General features: G+C 45.3%; 1 protein-coding gene across 1 annotated transcript in view; it reads right to left on the bottom strand.

The window, feature by feature from the left end:
* SCGN (secretagogin, EF-hand calcium binding protein) overlaps nt 1–17,545 on the bottom strand; it is a 35,297-nt gene that overhangs the window by 3,489 nt on the left and 14,263 nt on the right. The window contains exons 7-10 of the mRNA XM_021697083.1: nt 10,006–10,061; nt 4,690–4,735; nt 4,363–4,422; nt 2,796–2,864 (exon numbers count right to left, since the gene is read on the bottom strand). Of these exons, the coding sequence (XP_021552758.1) occupies nt 2,796–2,864; nt 4,363–4,422; nt 4,690–4,735; nt 10,006–10,061 (231 nt within the window). The remainder of the gene's footprint in view (nt 1–2,795; nt 2,865–4,362; nt 4,423–4,689; nt 4,736–10,005; nt 10,062–17,545) is intronic.

Here is a 17,545-nt window from a genome sequence, read left to right as displayed (position 1 = left end):
GACAGAGGACAGCCTTGGGCACCATTTTCCAGAGATCAGGGAAAGGGATGTTCTGGTAACCAAATAATCTGTTAATACAGATTCAATGTATGTATCATCCATAGTTGTACAGGAATAAAAGGCTATAAAGTAAGTTTATTTCAGGGTCATTATTGCAAACGTCAGGAATCCTGACCAGGACTCTCCACTGAGAAACTGAGCCAGCTCCCAGCTGACCTCATGACATGCTCTGATAATTGCTTTTAAAATAAATTCCAGGGGTGCCTGGGTGGCTCAGTCGGTTAAGGATCTGCCTTTGCCTCAGGTCATGATCTCAGGGTCCTGGGACCAAGCCCTGCATCGGGCTCCCTGCTCAGCAGGGAGTCTGCTTCTCCCTCTCCCCCCCCACCCCATCACTGCTTGTGCTTTCTCCCTCTCTCTCAAGTAAGTAAATAAAATCTTTAAAAAAAAAATCCAGATATTGGTTTGTTGACTTGTCCCATCGTCCTTTCTAATAAAATGAAAATTTAAAAATCGCAAGAGAGGACTGTAATTTATGAACCTGAGAAATATAAGAAATTACTCAAAGATTTTCCCTTGACAACATCCTTCAAATTATATGGTGAATAGTTTTTTTAAGCAACCCCGAAGACTGGGAAAGATCCAATACAGGTTTGCACCTCAATGATCTGGCTTCAGAGGAGAACATTAATAATTAACTACTTTTTAAATAATTTTTAGCTCAATAAACCAGCCCTGGTCAACTGCTTTTCTACTACTGAGCCCGGCCTCACTCAGTCCTTGGAAACCGGCTCTCTTCACTTGGTTCGTACTTATATTGAGAGGTACCTTTTTTTTTTTTTTTTAAGATTTTATTTTTTATTTATTTGAGACAGAATGAGAGAGAGAGAGAGCTCATGAGAGGGGGGAGGGTCAGAGGGAGAAGCAGGTTCTCCGCCGAGCAGGGAGCCCGATGCGGAACTCGATCCCGGGACTCCAGGATCATGACCTGAGCCGAAGGCAGTCGCTTAACCAACTGAGCCACCCAGGCGCCCCTGAGAGGTACCTTTTTGTTGAGCCAGAAGCCCCACTGAAATAGACGGGCAAGGACAAGAGTGATGGGGGGTCCTCCGATTTCCCATGGAGGTGATACAAATCTATCAAAGAGTGAGGCAAACGCATGTTTTTGGATGGCCTAGAATTTTCCCCTTCTCTTTAATTTCCTCTGGGAAAATGTTTTCTCTACTCTGTGGCTGGTTTAGGTTTTCCTTCCCTATCTCCCAGTAACTTGTGGAAGCCGTTGCCAAGCTCAATGACACCTGAAAGGGTCTGGAGGTATGTGCAGCACCCCGGGCTGTGGACTTGGGCAGTCGGCAGCCCGAGCTCCGTGGCTCAGAGGAGGCCGCACACTGCTCTGAGAAGCAGCGCCCCCCATCCCATGCTTTCTATCAAAGGCAAATTAAAACTGCGGTTTGGCCAAGCCTACCGACATGCGATTTTAATGTCCTCTAGATAACTGCTCAATTTCTATTACGGAAATCATTCTGGCATGAAATAGTAAATACAGTGGGACTTTCCTTTAGCAATCAATGCGGAAGGCACCACCACACCTGGACCCACCCGCTGCACAGATGCTGGTGGAGTCTCCAACAGGGGCACCCGTGAAGGAACCAAAGAAGAGGCAGGGGACCAGCTGGGATGAGAACAACACAAGTGAGGAGGCAAAGAACACACCAAAGTCATCCTGACCAGCGTCTATGCCCGCTCAGTCACAGAATGTGAACTTCCTGGAGATTTGTGCAAAAGTTGGTAAATTGGGGGAAGTTTTCTGCTGCAAAACTCCATAGTTTTGTTGTTGTTGTTGTTGTTAGAGAGAGAGAGAGAGAGAGTGCTCGAGCAGGGACGGGGAGAAGGAGCAGAGGCAGAGGGAGAGAGAAAATCACAAGCAGGCTCCATGCTCAGTGCAGAGCCCAACACGGGGCTCGCTCTCACGACCCCAAGATCATGACCTGAGCCGAAATCAGGAGTTGACGCTTAACCCCCCGTGTGCCCCCCAAACTCCATAGTTTTAATCAGGTTTTCAAGCAGGTCTGGGATTCTAAAACCAGTTAACAATTGCTACTCTAATTTGTTGCCATTTGGGCCTATCAGGACAGATTCATCATGTCCTGTATAAACCTCAAAAAATCTCTAAGGATATGAATGTGCTAAATTCAGCGGCTAGACAGTCCCAGAGAAAAGGAAGAGTTGCCAAGCGTCTGCTTAACCAGATCAGGCAGCCAGTTACTACAGTGCACCAGGATCTCAAAGGAGATCGCTTGTGATGTAGATTATAATTGAAATCCTATCACTTCGAATCGCAGCAATGTCTTGATAGATAAGTAACCAGGATTTTAGGTCAGGTGTTAAAGCAGCCCCTCAAGGGGGGAAAAAAATCTCAAATATGGGATTTATTTCATGAAATTAAATTAAAAGTTTTAGGTATTCCAATAACCAAGTCCAGGTGTAGAAAGGCCTTTCTGTAACCAAAAAATAAGCAGAACTGTGCTCTTCTGGTAAAAGAGAGGGTTTTATAGGATGGAAACAAGAAGCTGCTATGGGGTCACTTAATTAAAGCTCCAAATGATCTTAAGAGAGAAAGGGAGACATGTCAGTTCTCACAGAGGCTAAGTAGTTGTTAAATCGACTGTGTCCCTAGATTTAGTCTCTGGCATTAATCGTCAGCCCCACGGATTCTCAGAAGTAAACAGTGGAATCAGTCACAATGGCATCCCCGACCCACGAGGAGCGAAATCTCTACGGCCCCGTGAAATCACCTGGACAAGCTCCATCATGTCCTTGACAAACCCGTCCACTTCCGGGCCTTCCAGAGCTCCTGTTCTACTCTGAAATAGACAAGAGCCTGTCAGTCAAACATCATTTTCTTAAGTCAGAAAGCTAAAGAATAAATTAGGTGAATTGTGCAAATCAGTATTCTTCTGTGGTTGCAAAGATGTTAGGAAATGGCACGTTGCGGTGAGGTCCTCTGTGCAGAAAGTGAATGTTCCACAGACATGACAATAATTAATTGTACGTAACGACCCCCACGTAAACAAATGGGAGTTCCTTGGCTCTTGCAAATCTCATTAACATGATCTATACCGACCTCATTTGCTTCCCAAATACCTGGCTTCTGTTCAGATAAGTGTTATTTGCACATCATATTGGTCCTTGGAAGAATATAGGCTGACATTGTTTTTTATTGTGCTTTATGATTTAGCGAGGACTTGATGATTATTAAAGTTTTAAATCAGGAGTGACTAGATTGAGTGAGTATATTAGAATTATTATTTGGTCTGCACACAAACCCTTATTTTTTCCCTACTCATTCTATAAGAATGTCTATAAAATGCGATACATATTAAAATATTTCAGTTTCTTCTCTAAAGTCCCAGTCATGACAACTCATCCATCCATCTTTTCAAGTTTTCTTCACCCTGAAGCTTTAACGTATCATTTAAAAAAAATCTATTTTTTAAAAAAAATTAGTGTATTTACTGAACACTACCTGCCAGGCACCCTTCTAAGAGCTTTACACACATGAAATCACTGAATTCTCACACCAATTCCATGGGGTAGTTATTATTATTATTATTCTCATCACCCTAACTTTACAGGTAAGGGAAACGAGGCACAGGGAGGTTAAGGAACCTGCCCAAGGTCACGTGGCTAACGAAGCATGATTCAAACACAGGCGATGGGTCACACAGCAACACTTTGCTGAGCTGCCTCTCCCAGGTGATGCTCCTTTCTGCTCAGAATGTGACACACTCAGATGTCCAGTCTGGTGAGTTTCAGGACGGCATCTCTTTTGACTTTTCCTAACTTTCTCATTTTTCTTCCTTCTTGCATTACCCTACCTTGTCTTCAAGAAATGCAATCTCCTTGCCATACTTTGTGCTTTAGAATTATTATTTTCTCCTCTCTGAAGCAAGACCACATAATCAATCAATCCTACAAGAAAAGTAGTTTTTATGTCGACCAGGGCTCGCTTTGCCTCTATTTCTTTGGGTTGGATGTGGTTTTTAACTTGATTGTTTGCTTTTGTTTTCAAGCATACTTTCTAGACGGAGATCAAGAAGGAGAAACTTTCTCCCAGTTTAGAGCCAGAGGGAAAAGAAACATGATTTTATTCTCTTCTCAACCATAAATTCTCCTTTGTCCATTTTAACGTAGTTTTCAGAAGTTCACATGGAGAAGCTGAGGGTATGACATACCAGCATACATGTGGGACTGCTATTCATCATTATCAGTTTAGGGTCTGTGGGTAGGATGACCCCACATAGGGGCTAAACAAGCTTACTCCCTAAAAGTAGCCAGCACAATCCAAAGAGACACACTTACAACATCATAGTGGGCAAAGATTTTCTCAAAGTCCCTCTTTCTTTCTTCAGTGGAACAAGCCTGTGTGTGGAGAAAATAGTATGTCAGTCCAGCATTGGGACGCTTCTGATGTACAATTCTTCCAGGGTTATAGACAACTTTTATAAACTTTTATGGTTTTTTTTTTTTAAGTCAATGACCCTAATCCCTTGATTCCAACAGTGAGCCTTGCTGGTCTCTAGACAAATTACAGTGAGACAAACAGATGCCTTCCTTTCTTCCCTCCCTCTCGAATTTATGGAGAGACGTGAATGACACAAGCCCACCTAGAGAAATGTCACTACTTACATCCATTTTAAATTGGAGAAGGAAGTTTTCCTGAAGAGCCAAAATCCTAAATGGAAAAGAAGAAAAGAAAGTAATTTACGTGATGATCTGTCAGCTCTCAAAGGCAAGCAGATCCATAACTCTGGCATGAGGAAAGGGCAGGCAATTTCCAGATCATTTTGCAGAAGAGGGTGAGTGCTTGAAAAATGGGAATTTCTATATTGTAAGAACAAATTAAAAAATTAATTGGGAGAGACTTTCATAGGGATTAGTAGTCACCATAGAGAGACTTTTAAAAAGTCGTCTTGGTGGAAAATGGCAGAAGGGCTTATGAAAACTCTCTCCTCCATAACAGCAATGAGAAAACTGGCAAAAAAAAAAAAAATCAAAATAACTTTTTCAGAATTCTAGAAATTCAAGTCTTACAGAAATCTGGGGAGTGTTTATCTTGGAAAAATGACTAAATCTGGGTAAGAACAGTGGATTTTGTGGCTTTTTAACTTGCTTCATCCCTCCAACCCCCTCAACTCCATGGTATCTTCGAAAATGAAGAGCCCATAGTCCCAGGAAAATGAACATTCTAGCAGCTGTAGTGAGCAGAACAGAGTTGGAGCCCTTTCAAAATCTAATTCCCAGAGAACTGCCATTATTTGACTTCTTTGATGTTCTCTGAACGACCCCACTTGCAAGGTGCACTTATTCGACCTGATTTTGAACTCACCTAGTGGAAAGGCCTTTTACCTGGGAGCATTTGTCAAAAACAATGAAAAGCAATTATTTAAGATGACAGCCGACCACGGTGGCGGGTAAGAGTTTGGTTAAACAGGGGCGCCTGGGTGGCTCCATCAGTTAAGTGTCTGACCTTGGCTCAGGTCATGATCTCAGGGTCCTGGGATCGAGTCCTGCATGGAGCCAGGCTTCGTGCCCAGCAGGGAGTCTGCAGGGAATCTGCTTCTCCCTCTCCTTCCCCCTCTGCCCTTCACCCCTGCTCATGTTCTCTCTGTCTTTCTCTCTCATAAATAAATAAAATCTTTAAAGAAAAGAGTTTGGGTAAACAACAGGCTAACTAAAAAAGCTTAAAAGGAAAATCTGGGAGAATGAGATGTCCACTGGGGCTTAAGTTCTAACATATTTCTGGGAATCTAGAAAGCTATAGACATGCATTCGACTACATCCATGCCCAGGACTGTGTGCATGCCCTGAAAAGACCTCAGGAGGCCCGAAGGTCTCACCAGTGGCTTATCCTCAGCCTCTGTACAAGCAGAAAGTTAAGCCTAAGCAGAATTGTAAACTTCCTGGTTGCATGTAGAAGATGTGACCTAACCCATACACAGGGCCCCTCAGCAAACATTGGGAGACATACAAGGAATCTCTGCCCAATCTTTAACTAACCATTCAGCAACCAAGCAGAGACTTCCGTGTCCACATATGACAAAGAAAAAGATTTTACAGGATTAGTTAGAAAAAGTCATTAAGCAAAAAGACAACAATTATCAACAATAATAAATGTGACCCATAAGAAATACTAAAGGGATTCTTCGAGCTGAAATGAAAAGAACACGAGACAATTGCTTCAGTCCACATGAAGAAATAAAGAACCTCAGCCAGACATGAAAGGCCATGTATTGTATGACTCCATTTATATGAAATACCCAGAATAAGCAGATCCATAGAAACAGAAAGTAGATTAGTGGTTATCAGGGGTTGGTAGGTGAGGGAAGGAGAGAGTGATTCCTGATGGGTATGGGGCATTTTTCTGGCACAATAGAAATGTTCTAGAATTGGGCAGTGGTGATGGTTGAACAGCCTTATGAATAGACTAAAGTATACCAAATTGTACACTTTATAAGAGTAAATGTTATAATACATAAATGATAAGCAATAAAAAAAATACAGGTTTTTTTTTCTTTTGGAAAACAAATGTATTTCCGTACTTCCTGCTTAATTACAATTGTAGTTAATAGAATATAGTCTGTTTCAAAAGACTAAAGCATTGGATTTATATTGCACTCATAATCATGCATTCACAATATAGAGAAAGGCAGAAAAAGTATCACACAACAATTTGGAAAATCTTGCTCTTCCGGATGCCCAGGGTAAAGAATTAATCTGAGCCAAGTAAAGGGTAGAATATCCTGGAACTCTACGAGGAATCCTGTCCTTATCTCTCAGTTGGCACCAAGCAGCCTAAATCATAGTACCAGCAAGAGGACATGTACTTGAGAGGCGCTTGTATGTGGAGCAAGACGGCTGCCTTCTAGAGCTGGGAATAGAGAGAGGAGTCCCGTGCATAAATGTTTTAAGACCTTTAAGTCATTCGGTTATTTCCCTATTGCTGCTGTGACAAATGAGCTCAGATGTGTGGCTTCACCAGCACAAATTAGTATCTTACAACACTGGAAATCAGGGTCTGAAGCAGATTTCACCAGGCTAAAGCCGAGGTGTCCATGGGGCTGCTTCTCTCTGGAGGCTCCAGAGGAGAATCAGTTTCCTTGCCTTTTCCAGCTTCTAGAAGCTGCCTGCATCCTTTGGCTCATGGCCCCTTTCTCCACCTCAAAGCCTTCAAAACCCGACCCTCTGCTTCCTTCTTCCACGTTTAAAGGACCCTTGTTATTACTCTTGAGCCCACCTGGATAATCCAGACTAATCTCTGTGAGGTCTGTCAATGAGCAACTTACAATGCTCTCTGCAGCCTTCATGCATCTTGCCACGTAACATAAAATGTTCAGTGGTTCTGGGAATTCAGACATGGACATCTTTAATCTGCCTACCCTCGTTGTCACTGTCAAATTCCGTATCAAATTGGTTTTGAAAGAAGGTAATAACTGTTTTGTCGCTTTGCATCTCTGTTCAGTACGAAGTCAATTCTTCTTTCAGTCCACAACTACTCATTGAATCCTCCTCTATACATAACACTCCACTAGGAGAGAAGCTATTTAAGAGATTAAGGCATACTTCCTACCTTCTGGGTAGGCCCCCAGTGGGGGATGTTTGGCTAGCTGCAGGGAGGCCTTTTGGTAATCACAGTGACAGAGGGCACATGACTGACAGAAGGGACATGACCTCCATAGATGGGGGCTGGGGATGCTAGATGTCCTGCATTGCATGGAAATTTCCACAGAATGGGGAATCATCCTGTGGAATGTCCAGGGGAGCACTCATGTGTGCACAAATCCTGCTTATAATTATATTTGAACCGAGAACTGAATTCCTATTTACATAAAAATCCAGGGTATTTTTCTCAAGGTATACATAATTTGCTAATTGTGTCAATTATCCATATAGTATAGTGAGTCGTGTAAATTGAGGGATGACTGCACTTTGTTTCATTTGGAATGCTATCAAGACTTATTTGTGGGCACCTGGGTGGCTCAGTTGTTAAGCGTCTGCCTTCGGCTCAGGTCATGATCCCGGGGTCCTGGGATCGAGCCCCGCATCGGGCTCCCTGCTCAGCGGGAAGCCTGCTTCTCCCTCTCCCCCTCCCCCTGCTTGTGTTCCCTCTCTCGCTGTGTCTCTCTCTGTCAAATAAATAAATAAAATCTTTAAAAAAAAAAAAAGACTTGTTATTTATAAAATTGTATCAACAGCAACTGAGCTCCTGACACATGAGTTGCCAAAAGGTCACATTTGTATCAGTCAACATCTGAACTGACATATTCACAGTAATTCTACACCACGATGTAAGCAACAACCCCTCCCTTATGTCTTCCTGTGGTTCTATCTATCCACCTAAGCACTGAAATACACCTTATTCTATTATTAACTGTTTTCCTTTATTTCCCCTTTATGTGTTATAGTTTGTGCATTATGCTAACTGTTTTAGCATTATGCAGACAGGTAGATTATATTATCTGTGGATTTTATTTGAGGAGTAAAAGTATCGTTGACGATAGGGTAGAGAGCAGTTTACAGCAGTGGCACACTCTAGCCTCCAGAGGGCGCTCGAGGCTCCTGGACTCACTACCTCTGAGAAGCGCCTTGAGTCAGGGGGGGTGGGTGTTTTTGGTGAGGGGAGCAACGAAATTAAATGCTCTTGTTTTCATCCAGATGCCATGTTTTGAGTGAATCTTTTAGGTATTTGGGTAATCCCGTTAGGACTGGCTCTCACACAACTCTCAGAGTAGCTAGACTGACCTCTACTTGAGAGGAAACCTTGCCTCAGTTGGCCAAAAGAACTGTGAGAAGTGAGTGGGACCCAGGGGACAGATCTACGAGGCCACAGGGTGGAGATCCCTCAGTCCTCAACCTTTGGGAGAAACACTCTTGTCCTCCTCTGGTCTGGCTGGTCTCTCCGTGCCTCTTCCCCAGCAAAGTGGCCAAATTTGGGACGAAGTTCCTGGGGAAAGTAACCAAGGAGGATGAGGCTCAAAATAGAAGACCCTATAGAGTGTTGGGGTCAATGTCCTGGTAATCACTAAGGAGAGGTTCCTCCTGGTGTGTCCCTATTCTCAGATGCTGCCAAGAGAGGAGGTAGCTCGTACAGGGCTTTGTGATTCTGAACTCAAGTTAATATCTGCTTATGACATTGCCAAGTTAACTCTCCGTCACTGAAAATCACCCTCAGTCCGTGGACTCCCTGTCTTCCAGCCACACCTGCTTGTGCCCTGCAGCCTGTAACTGCCACCCCCGTCACTGTCCACGCTACGGCTCCATCCACCCCATCCGCAGGCCCCTGGGATCGTAACTGCTCCCCCTTCTGGGTTATACCCATGTATTCTGGATCCACTGATTTTTTTTTTCCTCTCTGTGACAATCACAGGTCATCTTGGGGTCAGCCAGCCTTGAGACAACGTGCTGACATGACCATCATGTCACAACACTGGCCTTGCAGACGCACTTTCCCAGGTACTAGGCCACTTCTGCTGTCACCCCTCCCCTCCCCATTCTGGCCTTCGGGTGCTGGGTGCCCATGGAGGCTACTTCAACACTGAAAAACCAGACAGCACGGCTGGAGCCTGGTTCAGTCGTCCCCTGTCCTGAACTAACTGCTCAGCTTTCCCAGAGCCAGTGAATGAGATTCCAGACATATTTTCATGGGGTCCTTATGTGAGACCAGGAACGTCTGGCCTTTGAAGGCAGGGCTGGCCCACGACCCACCTATAAAATTTTATGAAAACTTTGTGTATTGCACATTTGGGGGGTGTAGTTTTTATTATCTTTACAAAGGGATCTGTCACCCCCAGAAGATTCTAAACAACTGCTGTTTATTTGGCCAGATGAGCCTGTTCTTCAGGGTTCCAGGCAAGACTTGACCTCTGCCTTTCAAAGGGAAGTGTGTGCATCGTGGAACCGCCACGATGGTATGTCTGAGTCTGACACCATTCTCAGGCTACTCACCTTGCCAAGTCATTAAGATCCAAACGGCCATCCTTATTTTTGTCAAAGATCTTCATCTGGAATGCAGAAGGGGACACAACTGTAAGAAGTACTTGTAATGGGGATTCACTTTGAAAGTTACCAAAGCACTTTGTCCTTTTGCCATTCCGATCCCACAGTTGTCTAAACCGCCTGAGGCTGTCATGTCACAGGGCACTCCCTACTGAGCACAGAAGAAATACCACTTTTCCACCGAAGGCCCAAGGCGTTGAGGAGGACGGGATAGAGGGGAAAGTCCGCCTCTCTAGGCTTCAAGGATTGTAGGAAGGAAGAGCGGGACAGGCAGAGATGGGGGCATACAGTGGACAGGTGTGTGACCTAACTCTGCTGGAAAGGGGTTCCGGAGGGAGGAGGGCACTAATGAGGAAGGAGTTGCTGTGGTTCAGCCTCCCCAAGACACTCTGAGCACCCAGGGATTTGGACGCTGGGTTGAGAGCCAGTGGACTTGCCATGGGGCTGGCTGTGACGGGGTGAGGTGACGCTGGAACCGAGGGCGGGAGTGGACCCCAGAGCCTCAGGCTGGAAAGAGGATGTGTCATAGGGAGATACTTAGCATGTCTGACTCCATGTTGCCTCTGTTTCCCTTGCTGCTTCGACGTATGGCTGACAGACCTCCATGGACCCCTGCACATAGGCATGCTACAGCTGAGACGTGCAAAATCCACTCTTTCCCCTAAACCCACTTCACCCGAGGAGAGAAGGAAGTACATATAGAAATAACAATGCTGAGATTTACAGGGACACCATGACCGGATTCCTGTACGCAAAGATCAAGTAACCAAGGACAGAAAGGTTTCATAACCTTCCTTGGACCCCTGTGGGCTCCTGAACATCTACAGATATCAGTTACCTCTTGACTCCAACCTCCTCCTTAAATAAAAGAAGCTCACATTTCATGCTGAGGAAAGATGTTCTTGGGGACCACAATCTGCCACCTCCTTGGTTTGCTGGCTTTCTGAATAAAGTTGCTTTCCTTCCTCCAGCATCTTGCCTCTTGATTTACTAGTCTGCCGTGTGGCGAGAACATGTGGACTCTGCTACAGATGTGGCAGAGAATTCGTGGTCTGCATCCAGCAAGAGGTAAAGGATGGCTGGTGGATTGGCCTATAGGTCCCAATGGGCTAGCCAGAGCTAGGAGCATGGGTTATGAGCTCATCACAGACTTCAGCTGTGAATACCAGCAAGGCAGCAACTAAGTGACCAAGAAGCATCGTCCTGGAGACCAGAGGAGTCAGAGCTTTGTGCCCAGGGACGTCGGCTCCCCACCTCCACCATTAGGGCCCAAAGCCACTTTTCTCTCCTTGATGCCATTTTTGCAGAAGACTCTGGGTTGGACGAAGATGACTGAGAAATCGAAGAGGCCAAGCTCCTCCTTTTGTGGAAAGACTTAGCATTATATCCAAAGAGACTATTTAAATTATTAGATCAGACGAGGCTTTATACAAGATAGGATTCAAAGTTAAAATCAGGAAGACCAGATTAGGCAAGATGGAGGAGAGACATTTCATGGCATATTTGAGTCATAGTTAGTGAGTGAATTTGTGACTTCACAACATTTTAGTGCAGCAGAATATCTCTAAACATATTTGTAGGAAGAGGCTGTTCAGGGGAAAAGAGGGAATGAGAAAATCTGAGAGTATGTCTAACAGATTTTTGCATTAAAAAACATATCCGCCCATCCTTCCTCACTCCCTAAATCCAGTTTCTTTTTAATATTTGAAATGAATTTGAAAGTCCATTTCCCTAAAACTTTAGCATCAAAAATGTATATTACAGAATCTATTAAAAAACAGGTTATATATTTATACACTCGGATATATAACACATCCAATCACACCCCTTAAACATAAATTTTATATCCAGTAAAAATCCAAGAGCAGCACATTTTGCTGGAGACTGAGCCATGAGTTATTTCCCATGGCACCAACATCATAAAAGGTTCTATTTTAATAGAGAGCTAGACGATCTTGAGCTTTAAGCAAGTAGTAACTCATCTCGAAAGATGTGGACCCATCTCCACTGTTGTGCAAATTATTCAAAGGGGAAGATGCCCTTTGCTCAAAATTGGCTTGAGGAAGAACTGAACACCAATGTGGTAAATCACATTTCTATCCATCAGAAAATGGGCTACCTGGTTCACTTAAGAAGTTCAGCGAAGTGGTCTGAGTCAGAGTTGTGAACTGAGGGTCATCACCATTAGCTGGTATTTCAAGTCATGAGGCTGGTTGAGGTCACCAGCACAGGAGGGAAGAGCTCTTGAGATGGAGCCCAAGCATGTTTCCCATCAGCCCGGATCAGCGAGTTGAATGTCTCCATCTATGGAAGGAAGCAGCTCGGAAGCCAGCGACTTCCATCCAAGCCCAAAGGACAAGGGCTGGGACCAGGGTAGAGGATGGGACAAGCTTAACCTCACATGTCTCTCTGTCTGCCATGGTCTCAGATTTTAATTTGCACATTTACAAGAGTTCAAGTTCCACACTCTAATTAGGTATGTGAACTTAACATCTCCCACATGCATTAGCTTACGTTTTTAAAAGTTCAACATTACCTCATAATATGCTATTCGGACAGCTAATCTTTCTCCCTGCCAGGTACTGGCAGCCCCTCTCAATTAGATGTCCTAATTGGATTTTGTTAATAGGCTGTTTCCTTCCTTGTCCAGAACATTAATTAGGAGTTAGAAGAAGGTTAGGTCTGCAGACCTCGACTTTTCGCTTATGACTCAGTGCTCTGCTGTGACTCACTCATTGTTCAGGCTGCGGACAGCTTTCAAATGTGCAGATCCTTATTTGAGTCTATTTGAATTCATTTAGCAGGTTACATTTCCTAAGTAAAGCATTTGATGCGAAACCCCGGAACCAGATCTGTAAGGCAGAGCTACTCCCACTGTACCCATTGCTCAGAGAAAGCCATTAAAGCAGCCATGAGGTGGCTTCACACTTGGTGTATCACTTAGTTAGACGAAGGTTCACACTTGGTGTATCACTTAGACTAAGGTTCACACTTGGTGTATCACTTAGTTAGACGAAGGTTCATACTTGGTGTATTGCTTAGTTAGACGAAGGTTCTAAAATCTCTTTGGAGATTATTGAGTTTCTGAAAGTTCATTCACCCACAGGTCACTAGGGAAATGTAAAAAGTCTTTAAAAAAAAACAAAAAACTATCATCCAGGTCCCAAATATGTTCATTGGAAAAGTATATATAAGCCATCTCTGAATTTAAGGAAGGCCACTGAAATAGATTGGCCATAATCTCATTAAAGTCATCCAGTCTTCTGGTTAGACTAGGTCCCAGGGTGGAAACTCTTTTACCGAATTCCTCAACACTTGCCTATCACCTCAAGGCATAAAGAACCCGTGAGGGCCCACTTGGATTTGATTGATCATGAGCCTCTCCCCACAGGACAGTTTGGAACAAAATGAGTGCTTCTGGACAGCACACAGAAGTAGAGGAACCACAGGCTTCGGCAACGAAACAGACACTGAATAACAGGATGGTCTTGGTCCATTGACGGTTCTCACCCCAGAGACTCAGAAGTTGGGTGAGACCACTCGGATCCCCCTCAGCTAATTCACGGGATTCTCGGCTTCCGGATGCGAGCCGAGAGGCATCAAAAATTGCACATTGCCAGATCTTCTTCAGCCCCGGGCATCCCAAGGGAGGAGTGGCCCCCCTGAGGTTAAAGATTGAAACCTAAAGGCAGTGCAGAGAAGCGCTCTGGGCGACCAGGGTTGCCGGGCTGATGCGTGATGTTCAGAATCTTTCCAGCCGAGTGTTGGCTTGGCAAGCAGCCCATGAGTCTCCCTCATGGCCCTTCTGTCCCTTATGATGGGTCTGTTTGAATGAGATGACCCCTGGGGACTCTCTGAAGGCACAGTTATCTCTTTTTCCCCCGCCCCCTGCACCAGCTTATCAGCGCTTACTCTTCCCCAGAGCGATTTTGTAGAACCAATTCTCCTTCCCCATTGTCTTCCATTCGTTTCCTATTTTATGTTGAATAAGATGTCAGTTCTTGGGATGATTCGCAAGGCGAAAAATCCATCTTCCTAGGCAATAAATTCTGGTGTGGCTTGAGAGCTTGAGCTCCTGTATTATCTCATCTTTAAAAACATTAAGAGAATTCTAATACCTCAACAGGGCTTTGTCCTCACCTTGCTCTTCACTTTCTTCAGAGGAATTGTCATCTCTTCTTGATCTCTCAACAAAGCTTTACTTTTCCTCTTTTGAAAGTTTTCTTTTTAATGACTTAGCATTTAAACTTTCAGACATGGGTATTGTGGTGGAAAATGCAGGCTTTGGAGATAGATTTGGGTATGCAGTTCGACTCCATCCTTCCTGTATTTGACCTGTTAAAGTCTGTAATTCTCAGTTTTTTTAATTTATAAAATGAGGGCTAAGAAATAACTTATTTTTATGAGGTTGTTGAGAGAATCAAATGCAATGTTTGAAAAATGCTTTGCACAATTATTACGAGTCAAGTACTCAGGAATGGAATAAAGTCTGGTTATGTTGCAGTGAAAACATCACATGTCCTCAGGGGAGAAGACATCTTAAAACAACTCAACGTGAACTCTGTCCATCTACCTACCTTCTCTTGTCCTGCCTTTGAGAAAGCTCTAGAATTGTGGCTTCCTTATGATCTGCCTGATTTTTGAAAAGTCAGGAAAGCGGGATCTCAAGATAAGATCGCTGTATTTAGGGACCAAAGGCAAAATTGAACTCAACTTGTCGGTGGAAGGTCTATGACAATGACCAGCACAGTGGGGATGAACAGGAGCGACGAGAGTGAATTTTTGCTCTTTCCCTCCTTTACCAAATTTTCCCTAATAGGAAGATCCCATATGATCAGGGACCATATCTGCCTTGGTAAGTTCTCCCTAAATATTTATTGAATGAATGAACTCACATCTTTGAGTGACCTAGTTTACTAGATGGTATTCTGACCTGGAAGAAAAAAGCATGAAAGGAGTGAGGGTTTGGTGAGGGAAGATATGCTGGTCTCTTTGAGAATCTACTCCTCAGCCCAGAAAAACATGTGTGTCTCAACTTAAGGAACCTGGTGATGTGGATTCTGAATCCACAGGGACGTGTCGCAGGCCTGTCCTGCTGGGACTGTCTGTTCAGATTTGCTCTGCTCTGCTTCCTGCACATCCTCCAGCTCTAGCCCCCACTCCTGGTGCCTGGTTTCCTGCCCTTTGTCTCTGGTCCTCAGCATGGGGGCAGGACCCCAGTGAGAGCCATAAAGGATCAAGCTCAGCACTTCCAAGCTCTCCTGGCTCGACCCCGGAGGGTTTGGTTTAAAAAGAGGGGGAAAAGGGAGAATCTCAGAACATGAAGCACAGCTTGAGGAAGGTTGGACCTGTGCAATCTATGATCTGTGAGGCACCTGCCCAAGGGGGATCGAGAGCCATCATGGGGGGCTCAAGGAACACCAGCCAGGGAGGCAGGACGGTCCCAAGGGCAAACTTTGTTTTTGTCCTCACGGTTTCTTATTTTAGCTGGCTATTAGGTAGGCCGGAATTCAATTCTGACAATTTGCATTAAGTAGCCTACTGTGTGCCCGGCCCCGCGGGAGGGCAGGGAACGCAGAGATACGCCACCGCCCTTGCGGTGGAAGAGTCACTGGCTGGGAAGGAACTAGATCCATAAACAGGTGGAGTCAGCATTGTTCTTGACTGCAGCTGACTCATCAGGAATCCTGCTAAATCCTAAGAAGCCCTACATGGTCCGGCCTCTGGTGAGTGGCGCCTTCGCTTACCCCGCCCCGGCCCCAGGGCTGTCTTCCTGTCCTTGAAGATGCCAGGCACACCGCTGCCCCAGGGGCTCCGTGCCTGCTGCTGGTCCTTCCCCGAGCACCCACCCCCCGCCTCCCCAGGCCCTCACCCTCGCCACCTTGCAGGCGTGGCCAGCCTTCGTCCTACTCTACCTTTTCATTACCCTCTGTCATGCAATCTAATTTATTATTTATTATGTTTCTGGTTATTGTCAGTCTCCCCTTTGTCTGTTGCGCTCACTGCTGGGTACCTGGCGACCAGAGGGGTGCCCAGGGCAGAGCAGAGAGTGGGTAGTTGTGGGATGGGTCAAACCGATGACCGTGATGGGCACGTCAGCGATATGCACAAGGTAGTCTGGGCGCACAGAGGAGAGGCACCTGCATCCGCTACAGAAGAAAGTTTCTGGAAGGTTTTCTAGGGCAAGATGACGTCTAACCGAATCTTGAAGGACAAGCAGGAACCAGGAGAAGAAAAGGAGGGAAAAGAGAGTTGAGCCATGTTAAGAAGTGAGGAAGATGGGCGCCTGGGTGGCTCAGTCCGTGAAGCATCTGCCCTGGGCTCAGGTCGTGATCCCAGGGTCCCAGGATCACCCTCATCAGGCTCCTTGCTCAGTGGGGATCCTGCTTCTCCCTCTGCCTCTGCCCCCCTCCCTCTGCTTGTGCTCTCTCTCTGTGTCCAATAAATAAATAAATAAATCTTTAAACAAACAAACAGAAAAAGAAGTGAGAAAGAGGTGGTTTAGCATTATAGTTAGAGCCCGAGGGAAACCCCTCAGAATCAAAGGTAACCAAAGAAATACTAGAACCATGCTGGAGGGGCACCTGGGTGGTTCAGTCGTTAAACATCTGCCTTCGGCTCAGGTCATGATCCCAGGGTCCTGGGATCGAGCTCTGCATCGGGCTCCCTGCTCCGCGGGAAGCCTGCTTCTCCCTCTCCCACTCCCCCTGCTTGTGTCCCCTCTCTCGCTGTGTCTCTCTCTGTCAAATAAATAAAATAAAATCTTAAAAAAAAAAAAAAAGAAGCATGCTGGAGATTCGAAGTGAGAGTATTTCATTGTGTAGTGCATGTTTTTTAAGTGAATAAAATCGAGGTAACAGCAGTGCTGACACGGTGTGAACTCCAGGTTGGAAAAGTGCTCAGCTGGAAACATGATCTGCTTGTCTTTCTCTGTCCCAGGCAGTTACAGTGACATTGCCCCTTTCATAGTCTTTATTCGGCTGGCGGGTTTCACTGGAAATCCGGTGGGAAAAACCCAGAGATCTCCCCGTACTGGGGAACTGCTTCCTGCTTCGGGGGCCTCCCACTTCACCCTTCAGAGCCGAGTACATGTTTACTCAGGATCTCAGACACCACAGAGCAAGAAGCCGAATTATTTCCTTCATTGAGATCCTGGCCTGGGGTTTGATTCTGTCCTTGGCATGGGCTTCGCTTGTCTGGGCCATTTACAAGTCCTCATGGTCAAGAACACCTTCCTCCTTCCCAGGGCAGGCGCTGGTGACTGGGGGCAGCATTTGGGTAGTCAGAGTGCAGAGTGAGCGGTGGGAGGGGCCAGGGCTGAAAACCAAGAGGGCTCAGCTTCCAGTTTAACTGGGGCCTTTGGCCTGGTAACTTAACTTCTCCCAGTTACCCAATCTTTGCAATGCATTTAAGAATTCAACTTGGCGGGGCGCCTGGGTGGCTCAGTCGGTTAAGCGTCAACCTTCAGCTCAGGTCATGATCTCAGGGT

The sequence above is a fragment of the Neomonachus schauinslandi genome, chromosome 8 (genome assembly GCF_002201575.2).
Source record: "Neomonachus schauinslandi chromosome 8, ASM220157v2, whole genome shotgun sequence".
Taxonomy (NCBI): domain Eukaryota; kingdom Metazoa; phylum Chordata; class Mammalia; order Carnivora; family Phocidae; genus Neomonachus; species Neomonachus schauinslandi.
Note: the sequence above shows the minus strand (reverse complement) of the source record. Positions and strands in the feature narration are given on the sequence as shown.